The sequence below is a fragment of the Contarinia nasturtii genome, unplaced genomic scaffold (genome assembly GCF_009176525.2).
Source record: "Contarinia nasturtii isolate CC-2019 unplaced genomic scaffold, AAFC_CNas_1.1 Cnas_scaffold_993, whole genome shotgun sequence".
Classification (NCBI taxonomy): domain Eukaryota; kingdom Metazoa; phylum Arthropoda; class Insecta; order Diptera; family Cecidomyiidae; genus Contarinia; species Contarinia nasturtii.
Genome location: NW_022198340.1, coordinates 759,041 through 777,158, shown reverse-complemented (window position 1 = coordinate 777,158; position 18,118 = coordinate 759,041). Strand labels below are relative to the sequence as shown.

The 18,118-nt window shown below is 36.1% G+C and overlaps 1 protein-coding gene across 10 annotated transcripts in view; it reads right to left on the bottom strand.

The window, feature by feature from the left end:
* Positions 1 to 853: 853 nt before the first annotated feature.
* Positions 854 to 18,118, bottom strand: part of LOC116343422 — a 42,782-nt gene continuing 25,517 nt past the window's right edge. For 6 of the 10 annotated variants that reach the window (XM_031771455.1, XM_031771457.1, XM_031771458.1 and 3 more), the window contains exons 3-6: positions 13,240 to 14,348; positions 5,396 to 7,112; positions 4,713 to 5,295; positions 854 to 3,600 (exon numbers count right to left, since the gene is read on the bottom strand). In XM_031771455.1, coding sequence (XP_031627315.1) covers positions 2,407 to 3,600; positions 4,713 to 5,295; positions 5,396 to 7,112; positions 13,240 to 14,296 — 4,551 coding nt within the window. In that variant the 5' untranslated portion in view covers positions 14,297 to 14,348 and the 3' untranslated portion in view covers positions 854 to 2,406. Of the gene's footprint in view, positions 3,601 to 4,712; positions 5,296 to 5,395; positions 7,113 to 13,239; positions 14,349 to 14,629; positions 14,762 to 18,118 lie in introns of those variants that run through there. The other 4 variants (XM_031771461.1, XM_031771462.1, XM_031771463.1 and 1 more) reach the window with 4 other exon arrangements.

Here is an 18,118-nt window from a genome sequence, read left to right as displayed (position 1 = left end):
TTTTCGATAATCTGCAATTATTCACGTAAAATAGGTACGATTTGAGGTTTGAAAGCCGACAATGAATTACTTCAAACTATCTCCATCGTATATGCGAATGCGGTAATGGCAACCCTATTGGAAAAATGAGCGATTTGAAAAGATCGTTAAAAGTTTTCTCAACAAGTGTTTTCTGCACAGAAAAAAATATTCTGATTCACAACAAACTCAAATCGATTTCTTTTTCTTCTACTTTTCTCTAATTTTCTCGTTGTTTCTTCTTCGTTCCATATCGTTCTTCCATTAAGTCTGATTCTTTCTTATCTTCCTGTCGTGTTTTTGTGAATGAAATGTTTACGACTTTTGCGCTTAATCTCTGTAAAGCAATAAAAACAAACGATAAATTTCATTGAAAGGCTTTTGGTGAATTTCGTTATGACATAAAATATTTATTCAATTTATATAGAGGATTTGCAATTTTTGAACAAAAAAAAACGTGTTTATATAGCGTTTACATATAGATGTGATCTCTTAAATGCTAGCCGATCTGATTAGATGTATTCCACTTTGAATAATATAATTAAATATATTTGTTTGATTTAAATAATATTATTAACTGGCTTAAACCCACTACAGTTTTCCACATGTGTGTGTGTATGTGTGTGTGTTTTCTTTATGTATTTGTGATAGCACATTGAATGATTCACGATTCCCAAATTTGTATGTATGCATTTTGCATAAATTAAACATTACGATATTTTACTAAAACTGCTCTTAGAATCTTCTTTTTGTTTTTTTAATGTGTAGGACATAAAATGTATGTTAGCCTGCGCTTAAATACTATATGCCATTGAAAAAATATACGCATCCATCGTAAAAATAAAAATCAAATTGATATTGCTCTTTTTTTAACCGGTAAAACAAAAAATGTGTGGTAATTTTAGTTGTGTCATTTTGGCATGATATCCTTTGGTTGTTTTTTCTATTTTTCTGCACATTTTATTATTTTCTTATAGATAAATATTAGAAATTCGACAAATAAACTTAAACCGAAAATAAACATTGAATGGGGGAGAGGGGTGCGTGCATACGCAAATTTGGTTAAATTAAAAGGTAACAAATTGTTTGAACTTTTTCTTTCTTCATATAAATAAACCTAAATGTGGGGATTTAATGCAATTTTATTTAAATCATAATGACAATCAGCCACAATTTTTTTTGGTTCTCATAAGAACAAAATGTGTGCACACTTAGCTAAGCAACAAACTAAATCCAAACGACTGCATTTTTCACTCGCGAATAATAATATTGAACAAAAGAAAAAAAATAAATGAAAATATACTTAAATAAAGGATCAAACTACATAGCATATATAGAGAGAGATAATATCTAATGGTGAAACATATCACCGTCAGCTTCAATAAACTAAATGTATTAATTGCTCTGCGACTCAATCATTAATAATTTTATCAAATAAAAACGAAAAAAACATATAATAGTTAATAAATCAATAATAAGATGGAAATTGATCGAACAACTTCCGCATTAAAGTGAATTATTTAACACGATAGAGAAAAAAAGAATACAGAAAATATAATAAATGTGGTGTTCTTAGCTCTGCTGTATACATGTAAATCGTATGATAATAATAATTAAGCTTAAATGGTAATTAAGAATTTTTTTTGTTTGGTTTTTTTTTGTTGTTGTTGTTTGTATTTCGTTATGGCCGACACCTGACTGTGTGTAATAAGTGAACATGGATGTGCGTCTGATCTATCTTTCTATGTGGTGTGTAGCTGTGGCAACCGGTTACATTTTCTGTAAATTCAATTCGCTATAGTACATCGTTTTCTTTGCAATGTACTTAATTTTGTTATACATTTATAATGTGTTTGCGTCTGTGTAAAAGTTTATAGATTCAATTTTATTGGTAAACAATGTTCCGACTATTTCAATAAATGCGTTTCTATTTGTATATATATATGTATTTTGATCGCGCGGTTTCTTTTTTGGTATGTTTATATTATTATACATATATTGGTTTTATTATCGGCACTAAAATTCTAGAAAAAATTTGCTGTATAAATGTAAAGTGTTGGTCCATCAATACCAGAGAAAAAAAACACATTAGTTATAAAGAGAGATTGAAATATTACATTAATATATAGATCTTTATATATATATATAAATTTGCCGCTCTTGTTTCTCATGGCTTGTGGTCCAGGCTGTGGCCACGCAAAACGCACATACTATACCTATAAAACTAGAAGTTCAGAGAAACCAATCGGACAACGGGACAAGAGCGGTTACTTAATATCTAACTAATAATGCTAAACGCTTAACCTCAAAACCGCGAACATTTTTTCAGTTCCGGCATTTGTGTGTATATATGGTTGTCGGTGTGTGTTTATCAATGCGACAAACCACCTATTTGATTACATGACCAGTGTCGGTATCAACTAGAATTTTGTTTTCTTTATCACTGGAATATTGTAAATCGAAGTTTATTTTTGGATACAGCGTTTTCACATTTGCATATGGATTTTGGTGAGTGGTATCATTGTTATTATCACCATTTGAACTACTATTGTTGTTGTTTTGCTGATCGATTGTGGTTATTTCTAAATTATCATAGCTCGTGTAAAAGGCCACTGGTTTTTGTTTGCTTTTGATCAGTCCAAAATGGATGCAACTATGTGCGGGCAGTAATGTTTCATCGGCGATGGAAAAATCGCAAAAATTACAATTTGCCAAATTAACGCGACCCGATACACAAATGTGGCACATCATATGCTCCTTCAGCACATCTGATTTATTTGTGATAAACGGACAATGCGGACATTTTTCATCGTTTTTCGATTTGTCCGGTGTTGTTTTATCATTTTGTTTGCCATTTGATAAGACTTGACGTTCGGAAATCTTTTGTTTGTTTGGCGATTGCATTTGATCGTTTGCATCGGTGCTGGATTCGCTAGAGCGATTAAAGGCTTTATTTGGTACTTTGTTTGTAATAATTGCGTCATCTAAATCGAGTGCCACCGTTTTGTCGCCAGCGGCGTTGGCCGCAATCAAACTAATCAAATTACTTTCGCTGGTCAAGTGCATTTGAATGTGTTGCGTGAGAATTGTTTCGTTTGGCGCATCAAAACTGCATAATTGACAACGAAACTCGGTCGGTTTTATGAGTGCCAATGCTAGTTTTTTGAATGCCGCATTTTCATTGCATAAAATTGGATTGCTTTTCAATAAATTTATCAATAAATTACGTTGATCGGCGTCCATCGTTGGTTCGGTTAGACCAACACTGTCCTTGGCATTTGAATCGGTAACGCTTTTATTTGAATCACTATTGATGACCGGCAATTTTATCGGATATTGCTTGGTGAGATAGGATAAACTTTCTTTTTCAATTCCACTCGATGATGATGTACTGGCAATATTATCCGCTCCAGATGTTGGTGCATTGCTCGATGATGACGATGTTGTTGGTGGTGCTGATGATGATGATGATGATGCTGCGTTATTTGCATTATGTAATGCCAACGGTTGATATGCGTCGTTACTTCCTTTGATTTTTATCTCGATTTGAATGTCTCCATCGTGCTTCAAACGACAATGACGCTGTAAAAAGATATTCACAAAAGAGAAAAAGAGAAAGAAAAAGATTTTAGTGATTTAACGTTTTTGACATTGCCATGGTTCATGGTTCGATAATGAGCTCAGAACTTGCACAAAAACAACGGCACTTTTTGCATACGATTCGATCACAAAATATTTACTTATTCACAAAAACAAAAATCGCTTTTGCTTTGAACAACCATTTTTGGCTTTCATTTGAACGAACAAACAAATAATTCTTCCCGCTTTTTTCATGTTAAAACGAACGCTGGCTTTTGAGGTGAAGACAAACGACCACAAAATTATAAGAATATAATTATAGCCCAACAGCATGAACAACTACAATTTGAAAAATCCCCGGTGAAACCAAAATGTAAAATGAAAACCTTTTATTATTCTAATGCTACTATACTACTTTTAACCCCATTTGCCGAAAATATTGTATGAAAACGATTTTTTTAAACCGAATAAATTAAATGATTTACCAATATTAATTCTTTCACCAATGATTTTAATAATTTCTATGAAATATCCTCGTTTATAATAAATTAGTTTAAATTGACCACCAGATGAGCCAAAAATTATGAAGTTTTTTATTTCGCTTTCGGAAAATAGATGATTTTTAAGAACAAAAAAGAGAGATGTTTTATTATGAAGAATGTAAATCCCACCGAACTGAAATAGCTTATAGAGATCGTTTGCAAATAATGTGAATAAAAAAGTACCACCGTTAATAATATATCATAATAAATGTTCGATTGGCGATCTTTCAATATTGGATTCTTTTTTTATTTTTCTCTTTTTTTTGAAAGTTAATTAAAAATTTCGAATGCAGGAGTATTTCACGAAAATACTTTTTCCCGTACGAATCGACTACATTTCCGAAAATTTGGGCAATTTTCTTGGAAGAATGTATTTTCGTGGAATGTCCCGGAAATTTAAAAATAGATAATTTTTTGAATTAAGAATGTAATATTTCAATATTGAAAGAATGTGTGCAATCAAAACAAATAGAATAAAATAACCAATGTGCGTCAATTTGGTATGAGCTTTTGCCATGAAATGTTGATATGAGTGTGTATGGGTGTATGCGTGTGTGTGTTTGTTAGTAATACCTGAATTACATGCTTCCAGTTTGAAACTTGATGACAAATACCACAGCGATAAGGACTACTTATAGCTGTGGTGCCTCGCCAACCATTTACCGAATTTAACCCAGAACTTGCCTCATCCATCTCACCGTTCTCGTTAGTTGCGGTACTAGAAGGATTTGATTGATTTTGGCTTGCATTTGCCGGTGTTTGTAATGCGATTGATGATTGATTTGCATTTACGTTTACGTTTTGTGTATTAATTGATGGAATGGCTTGTTGTTGTTGTTGCTGCTGTTTAAGTTCAGCCAAAAATAGATGGGATGAATTACCGCTCAACTGATTTAATGCCTGAATACGAATTTGCGTTTGATCGGCCGATGATAATTGTGGATGTTGAATTAGCAATTTACTAGCGCTTGGCGATAAGGCTGATAAAATTCCATTTACAGAATAGACATTATTGTTGAATTCACTGGCATTGAGACCGGCCGCTGCTGCAACTGCTGCCACTGTTGCTGCGTTGTTTGTTTGATCGTCAATCGGAATATTTGCTTCTTTATAATGGCCTTTGACATGTTGCAACACCACATCACGATTGCTGTGTCTGAAATGATGGCAACACAAAGGGAAAAATATACGAAAAAAAATTAAAATTCCGTACATTCATACTACGATTGTAATCTAAAAGTGTGCGGTTATCTTACCTAAAATTGCATTTTTTGCATTTGAATGAGACCTTTTTTGTGTTGGCATCGTTGTCATTTTGTTTGTCCTCATCATGGTCGGTGCTCGAATTAAATTGATTGTTTGATATGCTATAGAGTAAGGCATTTTGTGCAAGTGCTATTTTATCTTCATCCGATTGTTCGACATCGTGGTGTTTTCGTTTATGCATTGCCGCTTCTTGGCTTGGTGTCATTTCGCCCGATTTCATGTGTTTTGGGTCGCCATCTTCATCGGTCACCTTCATCAATGTTATGTATTTATTGTATTTTGTGTAATTTCTTCGTCCAGTTTCGTCATTCATAAGAACTTTGGCACTTTTATGGCTGACATCACGGATGGTCTTTAGACGAATATGCTTGGTAATATCCCAGCGCCAATTCGATCGGTACGAGCACAACGAACATTCGAATGGTTTTTTATTCAAATGACCAACGATGTGAACGTGAAACCTTGATGCAGTTGATGCCCAGAATGAGCAATGCGGACACTTGAACACTTTTTTCAATGACGAATGCATTGCTTCATCGTTTGGATGCATTTTCTTTGTCACTTCTCCGTAACCGGGTGCGGTTTCGATTCCATAATATGTACTTTCATCGGCTTTTTCATCATCATTATTATCGCCGTCGTCTAATTGCGCAACGTTTTCGCTTTGAATGTCATTCATTGGTTTTGGATCGGGTTGAGATTGAACGGCATTCATTGTTGACGGTTGTGGCAATTTATTCCAAACAAACACTTTGTTCTCCATTGGATGCGGTTCACTGGTTAAATCAATCATTCCTTCGTCGGTCAATTCGCCGCTGATGTCAAGCGATTGTTTTTCATTGTTGCTCTCGACTTCGGATGCCGAATCACATGATTCGGCGCTGGTTCTTGCCTCCGCACAACTTTGCAAGTGAATATAGAGATCGGCGCTCGACTTACAACGATGTCGACAATATTGGCAACGGGTTGAACCCATATTGCTGACCATTAAATTAACCGGCGAAATACTTTGTTTTCCTGAATTTTTGCCACAACTTTTCTTGTGAATAATCGCTTCCGATAAGCATTTCGATGAATGGCCACATTCGCACATTAAATCTCGACTGCCGGTGGCGAATTTCTCTTTCAATTCATTAAAGAAATTGGTATTCTTGCGCTTGACCGACGATGCTGTTGAAACGGGCGACAGTTGTGACGTTTCCGAACCATCAAACACTTCTTCGCTAACAAATAATGAAGCCAAATCTTTTAAGACACTTTCTTGTTTTTTCGACTTTGCAATTTCGGTGCCGAATAGATTTTCAATTGAACCCCAAATCTTGCTGCCATGTGTCGAAAAATCCCAATCGTTTTTCTTGGAGCGTACGCTTAAATTCATTGCATCAGCCGATGTGGTCGGTTGAATTGGGATTAAATTTGGTAATGGTCGTACGGCTTTTTTCGTTGGTGTTGGCACCGGTGTCGTGGATTTGTTTGATAAATCGGCCGCACTTGATTGATACTCTTCAATTAAATCATTTTCATATTTTGTACGTTTTGACACATCCGAACTATTGTCAAAGTTATCATCGCTATTGTTATTGTCCATGCCTTCGCCGCCATCACTATTATCGCAAATGCTCATCATACCATAGTCGGCGTCCATTAAATCGGTGCCGCCAACTTTATTTCGACGGCGTGCCATGCTCATGCCGGTTGCATGTCCAACTGGTAAAAGAAAGAAAGAAATTAATTAGAACAAAATGTTAGAGAATGTGTCAATCGAACAAAAAAAAATAAATTTCAATAAATAAAAATTCGTAAGAAAAATTTGAAAAACATTTTTTTCATGAATAAATGAGTCTTAAGCTAAAGAAATAAAAGGTTTTTAGAACACTGGCTTTCATAATTATCAACAAATAAATGTCATCCAATTACAAAAGATTAATATTCCAATCATGTCTTGAATGAATAACCAATTACTTTATAATTTTATAGCAAATACTATGAACGCACTCATATTTCGATGCTCTCTTTCCTGGAAAATGTCTACACAAAATTATGCAAACATAAGCACAAAAAGAATGCAAAACATGCAAAATATGTGTAGCGAAGGAGATGCATGGATACATGAATTCAAACATGTTGCTGTTTTGTGTGTGCGCTTAAAACTTAACGGATATCAGTCGGTCATTTTGATTTTGGACAGCGTCATATTGGTTTGGTTTTTATCGACATCGGTTGAAATTATTTCGGGAAAACATTTTTGTTTGGTGAGTGTTTGAGAATAAATTCGGAGGAAATTCTTACATTGTTTGGCTGAAATTAATTCATTCATGGTGTTTTGACGTCAATAAATAATATTTTTGATGAAAAAAAAAACATTTTCCGGGTGAAAGAAGAGCAGTGATGGTTTTTTCCTATCTGAATAGCGCTAGCTATTCGCAGCGCCTGTAGCGGTTGCCGCACGCACAACACACTTCGTTTGTACCACACAGAGCATATACGTTCGCGTTCGTTCTCTGTTCGACATGCGTTTGTATACTGACTATGGTATTAGTGTATCATACTCTGTGAGCTCACTGGTTACTTAGACTATATGACAATATGTTGTGTGGTACAAAACGCGTGCGGCAACCGCTTCGATTCAGCATCTGGGCAGCAATGCTGTTCAGACGCTGCGAATAGCTAGCGCTATTCAGATAGGAAAAAACCATCACTGAAGAAAAGACAGTGATCTGTCTGATTGCACCGACTTTTATTTTAATGAAAACGCATGGCCAATAGTTCGAAAGTAAGCATATTTTTTTCATTTTTTTTTCTAAAAATGTTTTTTTCATTATAAAATACACTGTAGTAACGTAGTTTTGCGCGAAAGAGTTGGTATATCTGTCAGAGCAGAACTATCAAGTCAATTTTTTTTACAACTTTTTTTACCAACTTTACAAAACGAAGTATGAGGCTTGACTACACTCGGGCCCCGCTACAACGCCAGATCAGACAATATATTTGGCTGTCGTCATCTGGATATTACAGCTCATCTGGATATCGTCAGCAGATGAAACGAAGTGAAAACAATAGAAGTGATTTTTATAGGTATATAAGCTTGTTATATACTGGTATTACTATAACAATCACTTCTATTGTTTTCACTTTGCATCATCTGCTGACGGCATCCAGATGAGCTGAAATATCCAGATGACGGCAGCTAAATATATTGTCTGCGCCAGATATACCAACTCTCTCGCGCACAAAGTTCACAATATTACTTCAGTGATATTATATAAGTGCTTTCAAAAAATGATTTGATAAATGATGAATTTGCTCAAAAAAAATTCAATATTGACATAATGCGAGTCATTGTTTTGCCAAATAAACCATTCCCTTTTTTCTCTCAGAATCAAACATGAGCTCGCAAGACAATCATTCACCGGCCAAATCACCACCAGCACTTGAAAAGTATGCTTGGAGAGAAACTGAGAAAAAGAAGACCCACCCACCGAAACCAGAAAAGGATTCGAAGCCACAAGCATCTCCGCTTGAAACCAAAAATCGTTTCGCATTTTTGGATTTAGATGATGATGATGAAATTTCATCAGCTGTCATTGCATGGACGAATAAGTGTTTGAAATTGCAGAAACAAGTTGATCAACTAACAGAGTATGAAATCGCACTTGTGAAGAACGCGCCTGCTTAGCGGGCGATGCGCCTCAGAAAAGCAAAAAGTACTTGTCAGGAGCGGCTCCTGAGTTCGTATTAGTATACAGTACACAATAATACAAACAACGTTAGTCACACTAACACATTCAGAGCTAGGAGCGGCTCCCAGCAAGCGCGCTCTTCATGAGTGTCACATTCATGCTCTGTGAAGTTGTGTGAACAACAATCGTACAAAATAAAATATAAGGATCTCCGAAAATGAAATGAAACATTGAAGAAACAAATTGCGATTTTGGAAGAGCGATCTGCGCAGAGTTTTGATGCTCATTCAGCGCCATCAAGTGTTAGCAGAGGTAAATTTTGCATTTTCTTCTTCGCTCATATATCCCGGAAACTTATTTCATTTCATTCTTCACATACAATGATTTTTAGATAGGATAGATGCGTAAGATCTCCGCAAGATCCAGATCCAAGCGTGCGTACGCTGCCGCATGATGCATACATATATAATACGCACGCAAATTCGTTATTCTTATTTCCCCTTCTTTGATTCGCATGCCATAGCATTACGGAGTAAGGAATGTATGTATCATGCGGCTACGTACGCACGCTTGGATCCGGATCTTGCGGAGATCTTACGGATCTATTCTATCCAAAAATCATTGTATGAAGAATTTCTTCAAAAGGTCCAACAAGTGTGCCACCGCCACCAAGTGCCAAACCACGGAAAGCTGGATCATCTAGATATATTGTTCGTACCGATGATGCACTAAACATTCCAAACATGCAAATCGAACTCACACCAAATCCGACACTAAAGAAACCGTATACTCAAGCTCTTATTCAAAACTTGATGGCTCTAGCAAATAAAGACGCGAAAACGTCATTCACTGAAATCGAAGATTTTTTGGCACATGGATATGGATTCATCCAAAAAATGACTGTAGGCATGCAACCAGGCTATTCGACGGTTCAAAATAGCACATTAAGCTCCATTTACATCGAACGTAATATCAAAAACATCTTTGAATCTGAAACCAAAGTGTATCCTGGTATAACTGATGATCCAATCGAACGGAACAAACAACATCGACGTGAAAAGAGAAACTATCTTATGGCGGATGATGACGATTATGAAGGAGAAGCAAGCGATGAACGAATGGCGGAATCGCTAATTGGAGGGAAATATCTATACAATCAAATTGTTTTGCCACAAATCATTCGAACAGCCATTCGCTAGGGGACATTCATACTAGAAAAACTAGTGAAACTAGCAGCAACTAGCAGCGACTAGCAAGCACTAGCGTATTATAGTCCAAAGCAAATGAATTGAGGCATGTAAAATATATTGTAGCATGCGTAAGTCGCTTGCAAACGAACCAAGTGAATAGCGGAGACGCACGAAAACGAAGTGAGTGAATAGCGACAACGAACGTTGTTATCCGTTGCCGCAATACACTCACTTCGTTATCGTGCGTCTCCGCTATTCACTTGGTTCGTTTACAAGCGAATTAAGCATTACTGTTGTTTCTTTTAAGTATCATACGATACGTCTACTCACTAGTAATACTAGTAAGCGATTAGCGAATACGTAAATAAAACTAGCTTACTAGAATTGCTACGAATGTCCCCTAGGCCATTCGAATACTTGAAGAAATAATTTTTTATACCTTAAAAATAGGATTGAATGATAATGTGCTGGCAAAAGGTAAACAAGGCATGGACCGTCGAAACCACAAAGATTATGGAATCGAATCAGACACGGATGTCTTTGCGATTGGAGCCAATCTACTAGCGCATTTGTTGGATGAAGAAGCTCTTACAATCGATGTGTTAGAGATTTCAGAAATAGTGCATCAAGCTCACTTTCCATGTCCACGATGTGGAAAAATTCTCGGTCGATTTGTTCGCGTCAAATGCCATCTTCAATCAGTGCATAATGTGAATGGTGAGGACGAACTATTCAATTTGCTCGAGCAGGTGCCGAAGATAAAGTGTGGTTTTCCACCATGTACAAAGAAATTCACTTTACATCGCCCGTTGGCTGAACACGAGAAATATTGCACACACAATCCGAACCGGGGATAGTCGGCAAGAAAAAATTGCATGTTCGAATCATTTGGATGCGACAGAGCGTTTAATGATGAAATTCGGACGAGGAATGCAGAGCATCGTGATTTGCTGCTGCTCAGCATATAGCCGAGAGCTGAGAAATGCTGAACTCGTGCGGCTAACGCATACGAAACGGATGACACGCACACATGCATTCTCCCCGTTTAAACGGTTATAAACAGTTGATTGGACGTTCAATTCAAAACTCAAAACTTAGTAACCAGTTGAGTTTGAAATTTTGTTGCGACCGACATATGAGAAGCTGCGAGAAAAACATCATGTCGCATCCCTCGTTATTTTGCTTACGTAAGTGAAAACAAGAGATGAGATGCGACGTGCTGTTTTTGCTCTCAGTCTTTCATATATTCTGAAAGTGTACGTCTAACGCATACGAAACGGATGCACGATACATATTCTCCTTTCACTTCGTATGTTCGCTGGTATAGTGTGTAACAGCACATACGAAGCGAAAGGGGAATATGTATCGTGCATCCGTTTCGTATGCGTTAGCCGCACGAGCTCAGCATTTCTCAGCTCTCAGCTATATGCTGAGCAGCAGCAAATCAAGATACTCTGGAGGAATGCGACTATAATGATGAAAATAAGCATAACATGCTACCCTGCCTTGAAGAACGCTGCCCCAAATTGTTCAAACTCGAGAACTCTCGTGTAGTGCATATGAATCATGCGTGTGAATTTCATCCAAGAATCCGAGTGCTTACATGCAAATATCCGAATTGCGGCCAAACATTTTCCAAACCTCCCAAACTAAAAAGACACGAAAATTGGGACTGCAAACCAGACAATATATTGAACTAACTGGTCAGTTGAGCTGACAGTACGTTAGTCAGCTAAATGGCCTCAAACAATAGAAGCTATTGTTATAATGAACAATCACTTCTATTAAAACAAGAAAAGTGATTCATCATTAAAACAATAACGTCTATTGTTTTAGCCTATTTAGCTGGCTAACGTACTGTCAGCTCAACTGACCAGTTAATTCAATATATTGCCTGCTGCAAACTCAATCCGGCAAGGATATGGCATGCTATGTAAAATGTTGGCGAACAAAAACCTTACAAATTTGTCGGAATAAACCTTATAGTTCTATGAACAAAATTACACAAATATGAGATAGTCAATATGAAATTTGTAATTCAGATTCTATCCGATAGATGGCGTTACGGTTTAGCACGTCGCCATATCTCTCATATACGTGCCATTCCCTTGCAATCCGAATTATGTAACGGCATTTAATTTCAAATGTCCTATTGATGGATGGAAAAGTATCTTCAGATCACCATTTGATTTGAAGGCTCATGAGTACCGATTCCATAAACTTACTAAAAAAACAAAATAGTTTTTCTGGCCAACAATTCAGACACATCGCATTTGCAAAATCTATTGTTTTAGAATTGAAAACTTTAATGAAACGACAAATTAAAAGTACAAACAAAATGTACCAAGTTTTAAGAACTCAAAAATCTAACAAAAAAATCAAATTTCAATTAAAAAAAGTTCATAAGAAAAATGTTAAACACATTCCATTTCATCCACAAATAATTTTTAAGATAAAGAAGCATACATAAAAATCAACGTTCTATTTCATCAACAAATAAAGAACCATGTCAATTTTCCCTACATTTGTCATAACTGAGCAGAGTGCGTTTAACTCTCAAACGGCACATTTGCATCGCATGCATGATCGCAAATAAGAATTAAATAAATTTAAATGGAAAAATTAAAAACGATGATAATACAAAAAAAGTATTGATTATTCAAAATAATTGGAATAATAAAAATAAAATAAAATAATTTTTATATTTATATCATTTGATTTTTCGGGTGAATCCTTATATCGTGAATTAAACGTACGTTGTTTTGTTATGATAGCCGCAGGGTTTGACGAATTTGCAAGCAATGACAGCTGGCTCACTTTTTAAGCATTCATAAATACCAACTGTTTACCTCAATAATTTTAAACTAATGTAGCATATATAAAAATCAACATTCTATTTTATCAATAAAATTTAAGCTAAAGAAGAATACGTAAAACAAACTGTTTTTAAAAACTTCGACTCACTTGGAGGAACATGGTGATTCATTTCGTGCACAGTTAGGCTCTGTTTAATGTCTGCCGTAAAATTACATCCCGAACATTTGAATGGACCGGCTCCACCATGATTCTTCATATGCCGATCCAAATTCCACTTGTACGGTGTACGAAAATCGCACATAACACACTTAATCATTGGCATTGAATGATACTTCACGTGTTTACTGAAACGGGCTTTAATATGTGTAACGTAACTGCACTTTTGACATCGAAAGAATTTCGTTTTATTATGTTCTTCGCGTTCGTGTTCGACCATTTGTGTTCGATACAGTGTTGTATAATCGCATAGGGTGCATTTTAAAAACTTTTGATTTAACACTTCTGAATTCATTTGATTTGATGCATCAATGTTTGATTGAGACGTTGTTGCCGCCGAATTTGTTGATGATATCGATGCGTTCAACGATTTATTGGCTATGTGGCTCGGCGAGGAGGCGACAACGGCCGCAGCAGCTGCTGCTTGCAATACGGAAATTGAATCATTTAGATTGACATTTGTCGAACTGCCGGCACTCGACAATAATTGTAATTTACGTTTTTTCTCTTCGCGTGCCAATTGCGATGCTCGTTTACGTGATTGTGCTTGCTCTTCTAGGCCATCGGTGGAGCCATGCACCATTTTCATGTGACGCACCAGTTTTTGATAGTGACGCGAGGCGTACAAACAATGCTTACACTCATTTATAATGATTTTTTCGCCGTGAATGTCGCGCAAATGTGCCAAAAAATGACGCGGATTTTGTGTGAAAAAACTACAATTGTTACACGAATAGTTTCGCTTTATTTTACACTGCGGCAAATTACTGTCGTCGTCTTTTTTATCGTGCGATGATGGCGATTGTAAATTATTATTGTCTATTATTTCTTCGATACTATCGTTGGTTGGATCATGATAGTCGGCGAGATTGAGTTTTTCAAGTGCATTTTTATCACTGTTTTGACCCAAAAATATTTGATCACCGCTTACAACACTTCGTATTATTAATTTATCGCCTGATCGATGTACCATTGACGGTGCCTCCATGGTGAGAGTAATCTCGTTGCAACCGCAACACTCTTATCGCACTGAATCGATCCTGTATGTGATGGAAATGCAAAGAAAGAAAAAGAAAAAAAATGTTATAAAATTACATTTTATCCATGAATTATATATTCTCTTATTGGATAAACAAGCTGGTAGAAAGAGGAAATTATGACGCAATTCGGGTAAAACGCATATACACACAGAAACAATGTAATTGAATTAGCTATGCATAAATTCTTCCAAGGACTGACAAACTGACAGATTCTATTGAATGCAACATGAAATGCAATGCAATGTGCAAGGTGAAATACGACATCTATTTTTATATCTTACCATTTCGATTCTCGTTTCTTCTCTTTAGTTAATTGAAATAAAACCCAGATCTCTTTTTTCTCTCTTTCAAACACACACTTTTTCAACGGAATCTATAATATGGACGTGTTTTTATTTTATCAAAATTGAAGCAAAAAAAAAATCGACACTGATTGTTTACTTGATGGTCGATGAACAATAAAAAAATAACAATAAAAAACTGGTACTCTTTGGCCAATTTATCGATTTGTTCCTAATTATATATGTTCGTATGTGAAAACTGTGTATTGAAAATGCTGGCTGAATAGAACGAAACGGTGAAAAAGAATGTGGAAGAAGTAGCAGCAGCACCAGCAGCACAGCAACGATGACGACAACGACGATTAAACATCGCCTGTTTGACGGCACTGAGATATTAACACACAACGACACGCGCACAATTTGTGCCGCACACGGTACAAGAAAGTTTTTTTATACCGAAGTGGTAACAAACAATCCACGATTGGAAGAAAAGCACTGGTGCTTTTTCGTTGTTGTTGTTCTTGGTAAAAGCGCACACCGAAAAGAACGAAACAAATATGAAACGTGTTTGAATATAGAAACGAAGAGAAAAAAACACACACGCAGACACAGCACCACCAATGAACCACTATTGAGAGTAAGAGCACACACGAAAATCAAACGAAATGAGACCATGCAGAGTCAGGATTTTCCAACCACGAAACAACGCTTTGTAGTGAATACTGAACCATTTGAATCACTAACAACGTTATAAAACGGAGGAACACACAAGCCGCAAAAGGCAAGAGCAACAGTAAAAGCAAGCAACAGAACTACCACCAATACCATCTCATCCGCACTTTTTTCGAACAACAACAAAAAAATTATTATTAAACAAAACAACGGGCACCAACATATTATATGTATGTATATACAGACACGAGTGCAAGAAGAAGTGTGATTGGTGCCGTTAACGTTGAAGAGACCGACGACGATGAAATTTTTTTCAATATAGAAATGTAGCCACGGAGAACAACGATGGATAGATGGATGGACGGATGGATATGGATGATATCATCATATTCAATGTAAAATATACACAAAATGCAGCATAAAGAACTATCTCTTTCTCTTTCTCACCATCGACACGCCATTTACGTGAAATTGAAACTGTTGTGAAATAAAACACAACATATACTCGGATGTGTTTAGATTGGAGAGTAGTTGTTTGCGTTGGAAACGAACGTATTTTTATCAATGTAAAGCGCACGTAGAGAGAAAAACGGAGAAAATGCTTCTTCAGTGTGTTTTGTTGAGCGAAACGAACGAATAAGCGCCAGTGGTAATGCACAAGAAAGGTAAATGCAACAACAACACATTAACGTGTGTGTTTTTAGACAAAATCAACGAAGTTAAGCTACCCTTCAGCGTGACAGCACGACTAACGCAACGAAATGAACATTCGGCACACACCGACGATGAAGAAACATTCGAAAAGATGACGATGTTTTCATATAGAACAGAGAAAGAGAGAGAGAAATTTAGAAATATTTTCGTCGAGAGCACAAAATTATCAAACATATTTTACGATGATGAACAAAAAATCGCTGCTTGATTAAGAGTTGTGATAGAATTGAGAGGAAGCCTTTACCACTCACTCACAATCGATTTTATATCAAAAGCGCAAAAATCCTTGTTACGATTTATAGATTTTTTCGAAATCGCATTTTTTTATTCTACCATATTTCTAGTCTTCAATCAAAAAGAAAATGTTAAAATAGATCATTCAAGCATTCAGATATGGAATGGTAGTTTCCGTCATTTTATGTATGTGTATTATAACCACGTCGCCATCACAACCACCCTCTTGCAACCACAGCGAACGAGTTGTGAGCGCAAAAGAGAGAGTGTGTATGTGTGTTTAATAGGTGTATGCCATCAACGCCGCCATCAAGTCATACGCTACGTTCGTATGGCTGCAATTTGCTGTGTTAAAATACAAGAAACGTCAGACGAAAAGTACCACCAACAAGAACTACCAACTGGTGTGTTGAGCACATAGTGTGCTTTACTGGTGGTGTGTTACGCTTGATATAATTTTATTCCATCCACATTGAGGAAAGGAAACAAAAAACATGACACATAACAAAATGTGGATAATGGAAACTATAATGTTGGTTGAAGGATTCGAAAGCAACAACAAGAGAGCATATTGTTTGTCAGGCTCTCGCAATATACGGCATATAGTAAACATTTCATCCATAAAACTCAATTGAATGAAATATACTTGATTACTCATTCGAAATTGTTTAGATATATTTCGGTCGATTCTATCTTATTCTTCTTTTGTTTTAGATGTTTACATTTGTTAATACTTTAGCTCTCTTTCATTCTTCAAAATGCTGATGATGATGATACATTTAATTGGTTAAATAATTTGAATGTCAAGCGATAATCGATTGTTTTGAATTGGATCTTTATATCTTTGGCCGACTGAAAAACCTACGTTATGTTCGCTATATTCGGTGCCAATTCATTGTTATTATTAAAAAATTATGCTGACTCAAGTTCGACGGCAGACATTTTGTTTGATTTCCAATGTGAACACATGTGTATGCATATGTGAAATAAACAAATGTCAAAAGTCGCTTCGATCTCGATTGCGATGTGACAAAATAGAAAATAAGCCCATTAAAATCGTTCATCATTTTATTTAATGAAATTGAGCTTCGGTTTCAAATTTGTACATCTATAAAAAATTTGATGACATCGATAACTCAATACGTCTCAATCGAATCCGTTCCCAATAATTCTCTCTATCTGCCCCTCGTCAAATTTCGAAAAGCGAAAAGAAACGACGAAGAAGAAAAAAAAAACAGAAGAATCGTCCAATAAAATTAATGATAGCGATCATCATCGAATTAAATTTCCATTGAATTGCAACAACAGCAAAGAACGACGACAATAAAGCGACAAACGCAATAATATCGATGCACATTGATCTTTGAAACAATCATTTTTAGCAAAGACCGAATATGTTCAATTGTCGTTGTCGATTCCTTCGGTGCCAAAACGGTAAGACAGTTTGACGAAAGAAAAAAAAAACGAAGACAGTATTGACAGACTGTCACAGTGTGTCTGTGATTGCATCGTAATGTCCACACGCATTTGAAACCAAATAGAGAGAGCGAACCCGTGAGAGAGAGGGAGCGAGTGCGAATGTGTGAGCGAGAAATCGGATGCCGATGTGAATATGTGTGTTGCATAGAAATTGCATTGCGCTAAATACATTGAGCGACCTTAACGATGTCAGGGCTATCATCATCAGAATCAAGTGTGCAATGAACACAAATGCACACACGATATATATACATATAAATATTTTTTTTCGTTCATTCGTTCGTTCGTTCATATACGTTCATCGTTTGTCGTGTGTATTTTTCAAACTCGGTTCGTGTGACTGTTTGGCTGGTTTGTATCGTGCAACAAAGTTAGCGGCGATGATTTCAT